This window comes from Salvelinus sp. IW2-2015, linkage group LG20 (assembly GCF_002910315.2).
Source record: "Salvelinus sp. IW2-2015 linkage group LG20, ASM291031v2, whole genome shotgun sequence".
In the NCBI taxonomy this organism is placed as follows: Eukaryota; Metazoa; Chordata; class Actinopteri; order Salmoniformes; family Salmonidae; genus Salvelinus; species Salvelinus sp. IW2-2015.
In genome coordinates, this window is record NC_036860.1 from 13,456,844 (window position 1) to 13,470,373 (window position 13,530).

At 44.5% G+C, this 13,530-nt stretch overlaps 1 protein-coding gene across 1 annotated transcript in view; it reads left to right on the plus strand.

Moving 5' to 3' along the window:
• The window catches only part of cpt1a2b (carnitine palmitoyltransferase 1A2b), a 52,366-nt gene that overhangs the window by 19,904 nt on the left and 18,932 nt on the right, over positions 1-13,530 (plus strand). The window contains 6 exon segments of the mRNA XM_070449713.1: positions 1,667-1,788; positions 1,791-1,874; positions 1,877-1,907; positions 5,231-5,419; positions 6,472-6,577; positions 7,131-7,247. Coding sequence (XP_070305814.1) covers positions 1,667-1,788; positions 1,791-1,874; positions 1,877-1,907; positions 5,231-5,419; positions 6,472-6,577; positions 7,131-7,247 — 649 coding nt within the window.

The following is a 13,530-nucleotide window of genomic DNA, read 5'->3' on the forward strand; positions in this document are numbered from 1 at the left end:
GTCTGTTCAACCTCTCTTTCGTATATTCCTAGATCCCTAAAGATTGGAAAGCTGCCGCTGTAATCCCCCTCTTCAAAGAGGGTGACACTCTAGACCCAGACTGTTATAGACCTATATCCATCCTGCCCTGCCTTTCTAAAGTCTTCGAAAGCCAAGTTAACAAACCGATCACTGACCATTTCGAATCCCACCGTAGCTTCTCCGCTGTGCAATCCGGTTTCTGAGCTGGTCACGGGTGTACCTCAGCCTCGCTCAAGGTATTAAACGATATCATAACCGCCATCGATAAAAGACAGTACTGTGCAGCCGTCTTCATCGACCTGGTCAAGGCTTTCGACTCTGTCAATCACCGTATTCTTATTGGCAGACTCAACACCCTTGAGGTTTCAGCCTCAACAGGTTTCTCAAATGACTGCCTCGCCTGGTTCACCAACTACTTCACAGACAGAGTTCAGTGTGTCAAATCGGAGGGCCTGTTGTCCGGACCTCTGGCAGTCTCTATGGGGATACCACAGGGTTCAATTCTCGGGCAGACTCGTTTCTCTGTATAAATCAACGATGTCGCTCTTGCTGCTGGTGATTCCCTGATCCACCTCTACGCAGACGACAACATTCTGTATACATCTGGCCCTTCTTTGGACACTGTGTTAACTAACCACCAAACAAGCTTCAATGCCATACAACACTCCTTCCGTGGCCTCCAACTGCTCCTAAATGCTACTAAAACCAAATGCATGCTTTTCAACCGTTCGCTGCCCGCACCCGTCCGCCCGACTAGCATCACTACTCTGGACGGTTCTGACCTAGAATATGTGGACAACTGCAAATACCTAGGTGTCTGGCTAGACTGTAAACTCTCCTTCCAGACTCATATCAAACATCTAGAATCGTCTTTCTATTTCGCAACAAAGCCTCCTTCACTCTCGCCGCAAAACTTACCCTAGTAAAACTGACTATCCTACCGATCCTTCGACTTCTACAAAATAGCTTCCAATACTCTACTCAGACTGCATCCAGTTTGCTATCACAGTGCCATCCGTTTTGTTACCAAAGCCCCTTATACCAGCCACCACTGCGACCTGTATGCTCTAGTCGGCTGGCCCTCGCTACATATTCGTCGCCAGACCCACTGGCTCCAGTTCATCTATAAGTCTATGCTAGGTAAAGCTCCGCCTTATCTCAGCTCACTGGTCATGATAGCAACACCCACCCGTAGCACGCGCTCTAGCAGGTATATCTCACTGGTCATCCCCAAAGCCAACACCTCCTTTGGCCGCCTTTCCTTCCAGTTCTCTGCTGCCAGTGACTGGAACAATTTGCAAAAATCGCTGAAGCTGGAGACTTATATTTCCCTCACTAACTTTAAATATCAGCTATCTGAGCAGCTAACCGATCGCTGCAGCTGTACATAGTCCATCTGTAAATAGCCCACCCAATCTACCAACCTCATCCCCATATTGTTTTGATTTACTTTTCTGCTCTTTTGCACACCAGTATCACTACTTGCACATTATCATCTGCTCGTCTATCACTCCAGTGTTAATCTGCTAAATTGTTTTGCTTTATCTTGGCCAGGTCGCAGTTGTAAATGAGAACTTGTTCTCAACTAGCTTACCTGGTTAAATAAAGGTGAAATAAAATTAAATAAAAATGATAAAATGCCTAGTGTTTCTGCATCTCCTCTCTCTCTCGACGTGTGTTCTCCTCTCAGATGTGCTTGCCAGCACTGGCAGGACAGTGAATTTGTGGCTGTCTACCACCGGGGGCGCTACTTCAGGCTGTGGGTGTACAAGGCGGGCGTCTCCTCTCGCCTAGAGAGATAGAGTACCAGATCCAGAGGATCCTAGATGACCCTTCACCCCCCGGACCTGGAGAGGCAGGCTGGGAGCACTGACTGCTGGAGACAGGTGTCTATAGTGGTGGGGGGAAGAGGGGTGTGTTTGTGTGCGTGAGCATCTGTCACACATACAGTGGGGAGAACAAGTTTATTTGATACACTGCCGATTTTGCAGGTTTTCCTACTTACAAAGCATGTAGAGGTCTGTAATTTTTATCATAGGTACACTTCAACTGTGAGAGACGGAATCTAAAACAAAAATCCAGAAAATCACATTGTATGATTTTTAAGTAATTAATTTGTATTTTATTGCATGACATAAGTATTTGAATCACCTACCAACCAGTAAGAATTCCGGCTCTCACAGACCTGTTAGTTTTCTTTAAGAAGCCCTCCTGTTCTCCCACTCATTACCTGTATTAACTGCACCTGTTTGAACTCGTTACCTGTTATAAAAAACACCTGTCCACACACTCAATCAAACAGACTCCAACCTCTCCACATGGCCAAGACCAGAGAGCCTGTATAAGGACATCAGGGATAAATTGTAGACATGCAACAGGCTGGGATGGCTACAGGACAATAGGCAAGCAGCTTGGTGAGAAGGCAACAACTGTTGGCGCAATTATTAGAAAATGGAAGAGTTCAAGAATGACGGTCAATCACCCTCGGTCTGGGGCTCCATGCAAGATCTCACCTCGTGGGGCATCAATGATCATGAGGAAGGTGAGTTATCAGCCCAGACTACACGGCAGGACCTGGTCAATGACCTGAAGAGAGCTGGACCACAGTCTCAAAGAAAACCATTAGTAACACACTACACCGTCATGGATTAAAATCCTGCAGCGCACGCAAGGTCCACCTGCTCAAGCCAGCGCATGTCCAGGCCCGTCTGAAGTTTGCCAATGACCATCTGGATGATCCAGAGGAGGAATGGGAGCAGGTCATGTGGTCTGATGAGACAAAAATAGAGCTTTTTGGTCTAAACTCCACTCGCCGTGTTTGGAGGAAGAAGAAGGATGAGTACAACCCCAAGAACACCATCCCAACCGTGAAAGCATGGAGGTGGAAACATCATTCTTTGGGGATGCTTTTCTGCAAAGGGTACAGGATGACTGCACCGTATTGAGGGAGGATGGATGGGGCCATGTATCGCGAGATCTTGGCCAACAACCTCCTTCCCTCAGTAAGAGCATTGAGATGGGTCGTGGCTGGGTCTTTCCAGCATGACAACGACCCGAAACACACAGCCAGGGCAACTAAGGAGTGGCGCCGTAAGAAGCATCCAAGGTCCTGGAGTGGCCTAGCCAGTCTCCAGACCTGAACCCAATAGAAAATCTTTGGAGGGAGCTGAAAGTCCGTATAGCCCGCGACAGCCCCGAAACCTGAAGGATCTGGAGAAGATCTGTTGGAGGAGTGGCCAAAATCCCTGCTGCAGTGTGTGCAAACCTGGTCAAGAACTACAGGAAACGTATGATCTCTGTAATTGCAAACAAAGGTTTCTGTACCAAATATTAAGATCTGCTTTTCAAATACTTATGTCATGCAATAAAATGCAAATTAATTACTTAAAAATCATACAATGTGATTTTCTGGATTTTTGTTTTAGATTCCGTCTCTCACAGTTGAAGTGTACCTATGATAAAAATTACAGACCTCTACATGCTTTGTAAGTAGGAAAACCTGCAAAATCGGCAGTGTATCAAATACTTGTTCTCCCCACTGTAGGTGTATGTTTACACTGCAAATACAGTTCTCTGCATTTTCCACCACCCGGATATCCCCCTAAATATGACAGTGCAGTGTTTTGCATGATCCGATCTATGGCTACTAGATGGCCCTACGGAGCTTCATGTTCATTATGCCTGAGACGGCTGTGGATGTGCAGACTTTGGCTTGAGACATCAGACAAGGATTGCACTGCAGGATAACAGACATGGGTTCAAATATGATTTGAAATCTTTCACCGTTCACTCTAGCCAGCCTGGAGTGCCAAGTGGGCAGGGTTTTTGTTTTCCGGTCTATTGTATTGGTCCATTGAGCCAAGCACGCTCAATCAAGCACAACTCAAGTATTTGAAAGGATTTCTGATAGTATTTGAACCCAGGTCTGCAGGATACCACAGACAAGTAAGAGCTTCTGTCGGTTACCTCAATGGCCACAAGAGTCTTAAGTGGTCTGATCACAACTTGGACAAAATGGTGGAAAGGAAGGGTGCAGAGCGGAGTCAACCGAGAGATGGAGAAGTCACAAAGAGGAAGAGAAGACGAAGGGTCTAAACATTTTTAAAGGAAGAGCAAGCAAACGAGAGGGGGGATGTAAAAGCGAAATGGAGAGTGTGTTGGTTGAGAATGCCTGGAGGGAAGGGAACTGAACTGAGGGAGAGGGGAAGGAGTGAGGCTAAAAGTGAGATGAAGTGAAAGAGGAGAGGAGGGACAGCGGTCAGAGGAATATAATAGAAAGAAGATGATCGAGTAGATGCTTGGGGGACGTAAAAAAAAAGGGGGGAAAAGACGAGTTCATCTATAAGGAGAATGCATAAAACGATATTTGCCATTTGCTGTTTGGGTGTGTGTTTATGATAAGATAAAACAACTAAAGCACTATTAGTTAAAACCTGCTAAACCGGGCCACTACTGCTCTCATAACACAAACACAAGCATTATCCTAGGATTAAGGGCAATTATACTGAATGTAGTTAATGATCTGTGCAGTTATTGTCTATGTACACCAACAGAGCTATTCTGGGCTTTGATTGTGGTAAGTTGGAACAATAATCATGAGTAGGATTCTCTCCCTCGCACTCTCTCACTCTCTCTCAAACACACTTGAAACACGACACCCGTGCAGACGCGTAAAACAACTCTGTTCATGTCACAAATGTTGGTACACTGTGGCGCTCCCGTCTGTTTCTGTAGGACTTTACACACGGAGTTAAAAACTCACCTTCTGTCCTGGGGGTGCGGGTGTGGTACAGTAGCAGAACATTTTTCCTCTCGCCATTGTATCTTTAGTCATCTTCAGCTCGTCATGACTGCTGACAGGGTTCTGCCTTTGAGCAAGGAACAGTTACAACCACACGGTTGAATTAGTCTGATTATGGGGTGTTCTGTCCTGGCATGTCCCGTGGGATCACTTTCACTCTACTGTCAAGTATTCTATCGTGCTCATTATCACCATGTACACTGTTCTGCAGGGAGTGGGTTGCAGAAGGGAAACATGTTCCCCTATGTTCAGTGACAATGGAGGATTCTTGCCCGTTTTGGTTGCTGTTGATATTGATGTCTTTCTGTAAGTAAGAAGTAGAGTAGACTCTGTGTTGATGATGTCATCTTGTTGAGTCTACCTTTTTGAAATGAAGTTTTGGTGTGGTTTGGATGCGTTTTGTCCCAGGGTGCCGTGGTGTGCCGTAAGAAAGCAGTACTTCAGCTCAGGGGTGAACAAGCGCTCGCTGGACTGCATCGAGAGAGCTGCCTTCTTTGTCACCCTGGACGACGAGGAGCAGGGAATGATGGGAGAAGACCCCGTGGGAAACCTGGACCGCTACGCCAAGTCCCTCCTCCACGGGAAATGTTATGACAGGTGTGTGACTGTGTGGCGCAGGTGTGTTAAGATGAGCTTCTATTTAGTCAATGTAGAATCGTGGCGGAGCTTCCACCTCATTGCTAACACCTTACAGATCTGTCAACATTGACAGGATGGAGCCAACTGGAAGGGCTATGGGAGTGAATTAGGACCAGTTTTATAGAGTGTCCAACTCTGCCTTTCCCCAGTTACCACGCAACGAAAGAACATTCAATCCATTACACTCTTCTACAAGGGGGTCTGGTATGGTACTAAGCATGTACCAAATGGCACCCTATTCCTTATATACTGTAGTGCACTACCTTTGACCAGGGCGTGGGCCCATAGGGCTCTGAGCCAAAGTAGTGCACCATATAGTTAATAGGGTGCCACCTCTATCATAGTTTACCGGTTATCTAGATTGAGTTGAATTGTGCGCAATGAAGAGAGCAGGGTGTCTTTGTTAGCAGATGGTCTTCATCTGGTCCATTTTATCCCCTCTTCCTTTCACACGTGCTGTACTGTAGGGCTACACACACACACACACACACACACACATGGTATGTGACAACCTGATTGAATTAGCAGCAAATGTTGTATAAGTCCAAGAGCACCAGTTGCTTTAGTGAAGTAATTGAGGGATATATCCCATCCATGGACATGGTTCTGGTTGTTCAGAATCATCGGCACTAGGCCGAAGTTCCTCTTGTACACACTCTTCTCTCCCTCCTCCAAATCAAGTGCTTCACATCTGTGTCTGAGTTCCAGTGGATTCCTGTCTGTATGTCATTCTCATACAATACAGTATTGAACTCTCAATGAGATTGATGAATAATGAGTACATTTTAGTCTGATGTTTTGGCTGGAACAGGACAGTGGTGGGTGGTCAAGGGATGTATACATTCTGCTTTGATAGTGTGTGGTCAACTCTCAAAACGGAAAACACTGAGCTAATTGATCTCTCTCTCTCTATATATATATATATATATATATATATGTGTCTCTCTCTTBCCMCSCMCMMYMMYMMCCCCCCCCCCCCCCCCCCCCCCCCCCCTCTCTCGGTCTCTCAGGTGGTTTGATAAGTCCTTCTCTGTGGTGGTGTACAAGAATGGGAAGAATGGGCTGAATGCAGAGCACTCCTGGGCCGACGCCCCGACAGTGGCACACCTGTGGGAGGTGTGTGTGTGTTTATCTGTCAAACAGGCATAATCAAATAGCATTTTATTAGGGCCTTTTTCTTCTCTCTTTAGCTACATAACATAGAAATGTGCCGTTTTCACATTGTGTAGACACTAGTATGGTGCTGGAGCTAATGAGGTTAAAATATGGGGGGGAGATTCCCCTTGACAGCCCAAATTACCTGTCCTCAATGGCGATCAAGCACTTGGTTTTATTTAGAATAATCCGATCTTGCAGATTTTAGTGTATGTGTGAGGTAGACTACATATGGCAAGATATGTGGCTAAAAGTGCCTGTGGTTAAATAGAGCATAGCCCAGATCAGGATCTTCCAGTTATTATCCAAACTGGATATTCTCAGGATTTGCTCAATCAGAAAGAGGATAAACATGTTTGTTATCAGTTTTTGGCAGGTCAAGTTTCTGTGTGTTTTATACTCTTTGTGAATGGTGAAGCCACTGAACTTTGTGTGTTTGCATGTGTGTCTATGTGTGTCTGTGTGTCTATGTGTGTGTGTGTGTGTGTAACAACTGCTCTCTGTCTGTCCTCAGTTCACCCTGGCCACAGATGCCTTCCAACTGGGTTACACAGAGGACGGCCACTGTAAGGGAGAGGTGGAGCGCTCCTTACCGCCCCCTCAGAGACTCACCTGGGACATCCCCGTGGAGGTGAGAGTGCTGGGTGTGTGCATCGTTCCCTAACACACCCTCAGACCAGGGTTTCCATTAGGAAAATGTGGCGCCGGACAACATGACAGGGAAGATTCAAATTTACCGGCCATTTGAGAAATTTACCGGACACATATACATTGGGTGCGTAACCCATTAGGGCATCCACCCACGGTGATCAGAATAACAGAAATCACATTTACATTATGGTAATTCAGAGCATGTAACTCGTAATGAAACAGCTAATAAAACGTCATTTTCAAACATTTGCCAAAATGCAATTCGCGGGAAACCTTTCTAAACAGCCCACCTGGGGAAACAACATTCTAAACAGCCCACCTGGGGAAACAACATTCTAAACAGCCCACCTGGGGAAACGACATTCTAAACAGCCCACCTGGGGAAACAACATTCTAAACAGCCCACCTGGGGAAACAACATTCTAAACAGCCCACCTGGGGAAACAACATTCTACCATTCAGTCCCAGCTGGGGAACGGAACCCACTTCTAACAGCCCACCTGGGGAAACGACATTCTAATCAGCCCACTGGGGAAACGAACATCTCTAAACAGCCACTGGGGAAACGACATTCTAAACAGCCACCTGGGGAAACGACATTCTAAACAGCCCACTGGGGAAACGACATTCTAAAGACCCACCTGGGGAAACGACATTCTAAACAGCCACCTGGGGAAACGACATTCTAAACAGCCCACCTGGGAAACGACATTCTAAACAGCACCTGGGGAAACGACATTCTAAACAGCCACCTGGGGAAACGACATTCTAAACAGCCCCCTGGGGAAACGACATTCTAAAGCAGCGTCAACCTGATAGCGGTTCCACATGTGACAGAGATGAGAAATCTCTGTTAGAATCTTAGAAAGAGGGGGACTCTTAAGATACAACAACTAGGATGTGCTGCTAATATGACTAGGATTGTGCCTTTGGCTTCTGGACAACAAAATAACATTTATATGAAAACCAATAGAACAGGGGAGAAATGGCAAAGCGGTGGGTCCAATAGGGAGGTAAATGGAAATACTTTCGCCGACATTATATAATTACTCCTGTTTATATAGAAATAATTAAAATCGTTCAAAATACTTCACCAGAAAGCATGACTTGGCCACAGAGGAATCAAGGATAATTAGCTTCTTCAAAAAAAATTGCTTGTAGGCCTATGCTTATTTGGGAAGCCCGCAATTTGGGCAGCACGTGTGGTAGGCCTAGCTGATTATTGAGTTTCGGCTGACAGTGAAAAGCAAAAAATACGTGTGAAGATAATGTGTTGAGACAATAAGAAGGGGAGGGGTGTCTGGTGACGATACAGGTGAATCTCCCGCCAGTTCTTGCACATTCATTATGTCATTGTGTGAATTGTTTGTCCTTTAAACATATTTATTTTATTTTATTCCCCTTACACCAGTAGTAAATGTACCATTAATCCCCTTCATTTGCTTACATTTACCGTTCTCATTCTCGGAGTGGAAACATTCTTTGTGTAGTTCACAACCCGCTACACTTTTGTTTTGAATGCTCCATGTGAGCGATGAGTATGTATCTGGTTTCTATGTCCTGATAATGTTGAGGGAACGCGTGAGCACGCATAGATGTACCTGACCTGCTGCACGGAAATGTAGGAAAGTGTGTTTTTTTTTTTTACATCATTGCGAATGATGATATATTAAAAATATAGTCCTCACAGTAAGCTATTTGAAAAATCTTCCAAATCTCCCCCTCGATAATCCCCAATCCTCAGTGTGAAAGAGAAATGGAAGTTAAAGGCCTACTGCTGTATTAGCTATGAGTTCCATGCGTTCATTTCTTTAGCCGCCAATGGATCACGGTGTATCAAATGGCAGAGGCTAGTGATCTTTCATTAGTTGACTTTTTTGTTTTTTTGTTATGGTTTTAAGAAACGAAAACAGTATTGAAATGAAGCTGTTCCACGCAAATCTGCATATGTACATCATAACTGTCACTCAGAACGGTAAAAATGGTAGGATAAATTGTAAGCGTCCCCAAACTTGCAACTCACACGACGCCTATTAAATTGCCTCCACGTTTTCATGGTCTGATTTTTCCTATATGCTAATTTGAAGCAAGGTAAACGATGCCTCATAATATGAAATAAAACATTCAGCTTTATTAAGTATGTTTTCAAAATGCCTACTGCCTCCAGCTCACATTGTAAAGTGGTGGGTAAAGCACTGATAGCCTGTTGCCTGCACTTGAATGGTGAATGGGAGGCATGCTTCAATTACCAGTAGCTCTTTTTAATCGTGCAGGAGAAATCCCGCTCAAAATAGGCTCTATGCTGACTAACAAAAACTACACAGGCCAATTTTAATTCCACAAAATAAGGCAAATGAACCTATCGACCACTACTCTTTACCTGTCAAAAGTATTTCCTTTGACTGCTTTTTCGATTAATGAATAAAAAGCATAATTTTGCAATGGGATTTCTTTTTTTCAGGTGGTTTGCCGGCTAATGGAAACCTTGCCTCAGATATCCTTTGGGAGGGGAGTGTGTCCGTGTTTAGTGTCACTTGAAACACCCTGTAAAACATTGTCCAGCTCCCTCTATCCTCTTTCTTTAAGGCTTGGATCAGTTCCTCTCTCTGTTTCATTCCACGACTTAATGTCCATTGACAGTCCTGAACCACAATTAATACATGTTGAGGAACCAATTCAGTGGCTTAAGTTTAATATTTCAGTCAAAGTATGGGGCACAATGTTAGCATGACCTCCGTGAGCCACGATTGGGTGAAAGTAGGGCTGTTGCAGTGACTGTATTACCGCCACACCGGCAATCATGAGTCATGACCGCAGTAAAATTCTATGTGGCCGTTGAGTCACGGTAATCTCCTTTTATGCACTCTGGACATACGTTGGTAGTACCCAACTCACAAATGATTATCAGGTTGCTAATGGCCTGGTACTCGGGGTTCTTTTCCCTTCAACCACTCTGACATCAATTCAGATGCAACCCAAAATCACATCGAACACATCATGAAAACAGTATGTGCTTTTAAAAGTCACCTCACTGCGATTGATCAATTTGAAGACAAAAGTTCATGAACAGGTTGAAACCGAGTGGAAAACATGGTCGTTGTGGATGTTGTTTCAAATCCTAACACAGCAAAATGGACAGTGCTTTCCGAGGTGATGATTGCATAACAATAACCGGCTGACAAAATGTCATGACCACCACAGCCCTAGATGACAGGCCTTCTCTTTTTGTCTTACATCAGTTTTTTTTCTCTTTCATCTGAGAGAAGTGGCATCTCTCTCGCGCTTTCTCTCTGTCTGTTTGTTGCGGTTGGAGTTTTCCGTTTCCTCCTCTGTTTCTACCGACCCACAACAGTCAGACAATCGGGGGAAATTCCCTCCACTCTATCTCTACCACCTACACTGCATTCGGAAAGTATTCAGACCCCTTGACTTTTTCCACATTTTGTTACATTACAGCCTTATTATAAAATGTATTAAATTGTTATTTTCCACATTAATCTGCACACAATACCCCATAATAACAAAGCAAAAACAAGTTCTGAGAAATCTTTGTAAATGTATTAAATATAAATAACTGAAATATCACATTTACATAAGTATTCAGACCCTATACTCAGTACTTTCTTGAAGCACCTTTGGCAGTGATTACAGCCTTGAGTCTCCTTGGGTATGACGATACAAGGTTGGCACACCTATATTTGGGTAGTTTCTCCCATTCCTCTCTGCAGATCCTCTCAAGCTCTGTCAGGTTGGATGGGGAGCATTGCTGCACAGCTATTTTCAGGTCTCTCCAGAGATGTTAGATCGGGTTCAAGTCCAGGCTCTGGCTGGGCCACTCAAGGACATTCAGAGACTTGTCCCGATGCCACTCCTGCGTTGTATTGGCTGTGTGCTTAGGGTCGTTGTCCTGTTGAAAGGTGAACCTTCGCCCTGAGCGCTCTGGAGCAGATTTTCATCAAGGATCTCTCTGTATTTTGCTCCGTTCATCTTTGCCTTGATCCTGACTAGTCTCCCAGCACCTGCCGCTGAAAAACTTTCCCACAGCATGATGCGACCACCACCATGCTTCACCGTAGGGATGGTGCCAGGTTTCCTCCAGACGTGACTCTTGGCATTCAGGCCAAAGAGATCAATCTTGGTTTTATCAGACCAGAGAATCTTGTTTCTTATGGTCTGAGAGTCTTTAGGTGCCTTTTGGCAAACTCAAAGCTGGCTGTCATGTGCCTTTTACTGAGGAGTGGCTTCCGTCTGGTCACTCTACCATAAAGGCCTGATTGGTGGAGTGCTGTAGAGATGGTTGTCCTTCCGGAAGGTTCTCCCATCTCTACAGAAGAACTCTAGAACTCTGTCAGAGTGACCATCGGCTTCTTGGACACTTCCCTGACCAAGGCCCTTCTCCCCCGATTGCTCAGTTTGGCCGGACGGCCAGCTCTAGGAATAATCTTGGTGTTTCCAAACTTCTTCCATTTAGGAATGATGGAGGCAACTGTGTTCTTAGGGACCTTCATGGCTTCAGACATTTTTTTTGTACCCTTCCCCAGATCTGTGACTCGACACAATCCTGTCTCTGAGCTCATGGCTTGGTTTTTGCTGTGGGACCTTTGCTATGACCTTATATAAGTGGGACCTTATAGACAGGTGTGTTCTTTTCCAAATTATGTCCAATCAATTGAATTTACCACAGGTGAATTCAATTGAATTGGAAACAGGATGCACCTGAGCTCAATTTCGAGTCTCATAGCAAACGGTCTGAACACATATGTAAATAATATATTTTTTATTATTATTTACGGATGTATTCAGACCCTTTGCTATGAGACTCTGTTTTTGCTTTGTCATTATTGGGTATTGTGTGTAGATTTCTGAGGAAAAAATGAATATTTAATACATTTTAGAACAAGGCTGTAACGTAACAAAATGTTCTCCACCTTCTCTCCCTACTTCTACCTCAGCAGTGCAGTGCTCTCTTCCCCTGGCCTCTACTGTGTTAACTGCCTGTCTGTGGGACCGCTGGGGAGTTCCACTCCTGGAAATTACCTCAATGTACTGCTATGACTGACTGGCTGGCTGGTTGACTGACTGGTTGACAGTTACAGAGCTCAGAATTTTGCGTACACAACTGGTCAAAAGTTTTAGAACACCTACTCATTCAAGGGTTTTTCTTTATTTGTACTTCTTTTTACATTGTAGAATAATAGTGAAGACATCAAAACTATGAAATAACACATATGGAATCATGTAGTAACACTTTTTTTTGGTTAAACGAATGAAAATATATTTGAGATTCTTCAAATAGCCACCCTTTGCCTTAATGACAGCTTTGAACACTCTTGGCATGCTCTCAACCAGCTTCATGAGGTGGAATGCATTGGAATGCATTTCAATTAATAGGTGTGCCTTCTTAAAGTTGATTTGTGGAATTTCTTTCCTTCTTAATGCATTTGACTCAATCAGTTGTGTTGTGACAAGGTAGGGGTGGTGTTCAGAAGATAGCCCTATTTGGTAAAATACCAAGTCCGTATTATGGACTTGGCAAGAACAGCTCAAATAAGCAAAGAGAGATGACAGTCCATCATTTCCTTAAGACATGAAGGTCAGTCAATCCGGAAGATTTCAAGAACTTTGAAAGTTTCTTAAAGTGCAGTCGCAAAAATCGTCAAGCGCTGTCATGAAACTGGCTCTCATGAGGACCGTCACAGGAATGGAAGACCCTAAGATACCTCTGCTGCAGAGGATAAGTTCATTAGAGTTACCAGCCTCAGAAATTGCAGCCCAAATAAATGCTTCACATAGTTCCAGTAACAGACACATCTCAACATCAACTGTTCAGAGAAGACTGCGTGAATCAGGCCTTCATGGTCGAATTGCTGCAAAAAACCACTACTCTGCATCTGTATTTCCCACCATAAAGCATGGAGGAGGAGGAGGTGTTACGGTGTGGGGGTGCTTTGCTGGTGACACTGTCTGTGATTTAGTTAGATTTCAAGGCACACTTAACCAGCATGGCTACCACAGCATTCTGCAGCGATATGCCATCCCATCTGCTTTGAGCTTAGTGGGACTATCAATTGTTTTTCAACAGGACAATGACCCAGCACACATCCAGGCTGTGTAAGGGCTGTTTAACCAAGAAGGAAAGTAATGGAGTGCTTCATCAGATGACCTGGCCTCCACAATTCCCCAAGCTCAAGCAAATTGAGATGGTTTGGGATGAGTCGGACCGCAGAGTGAAGGATAAGCAGCCAACAAGTGCTCAGCATATG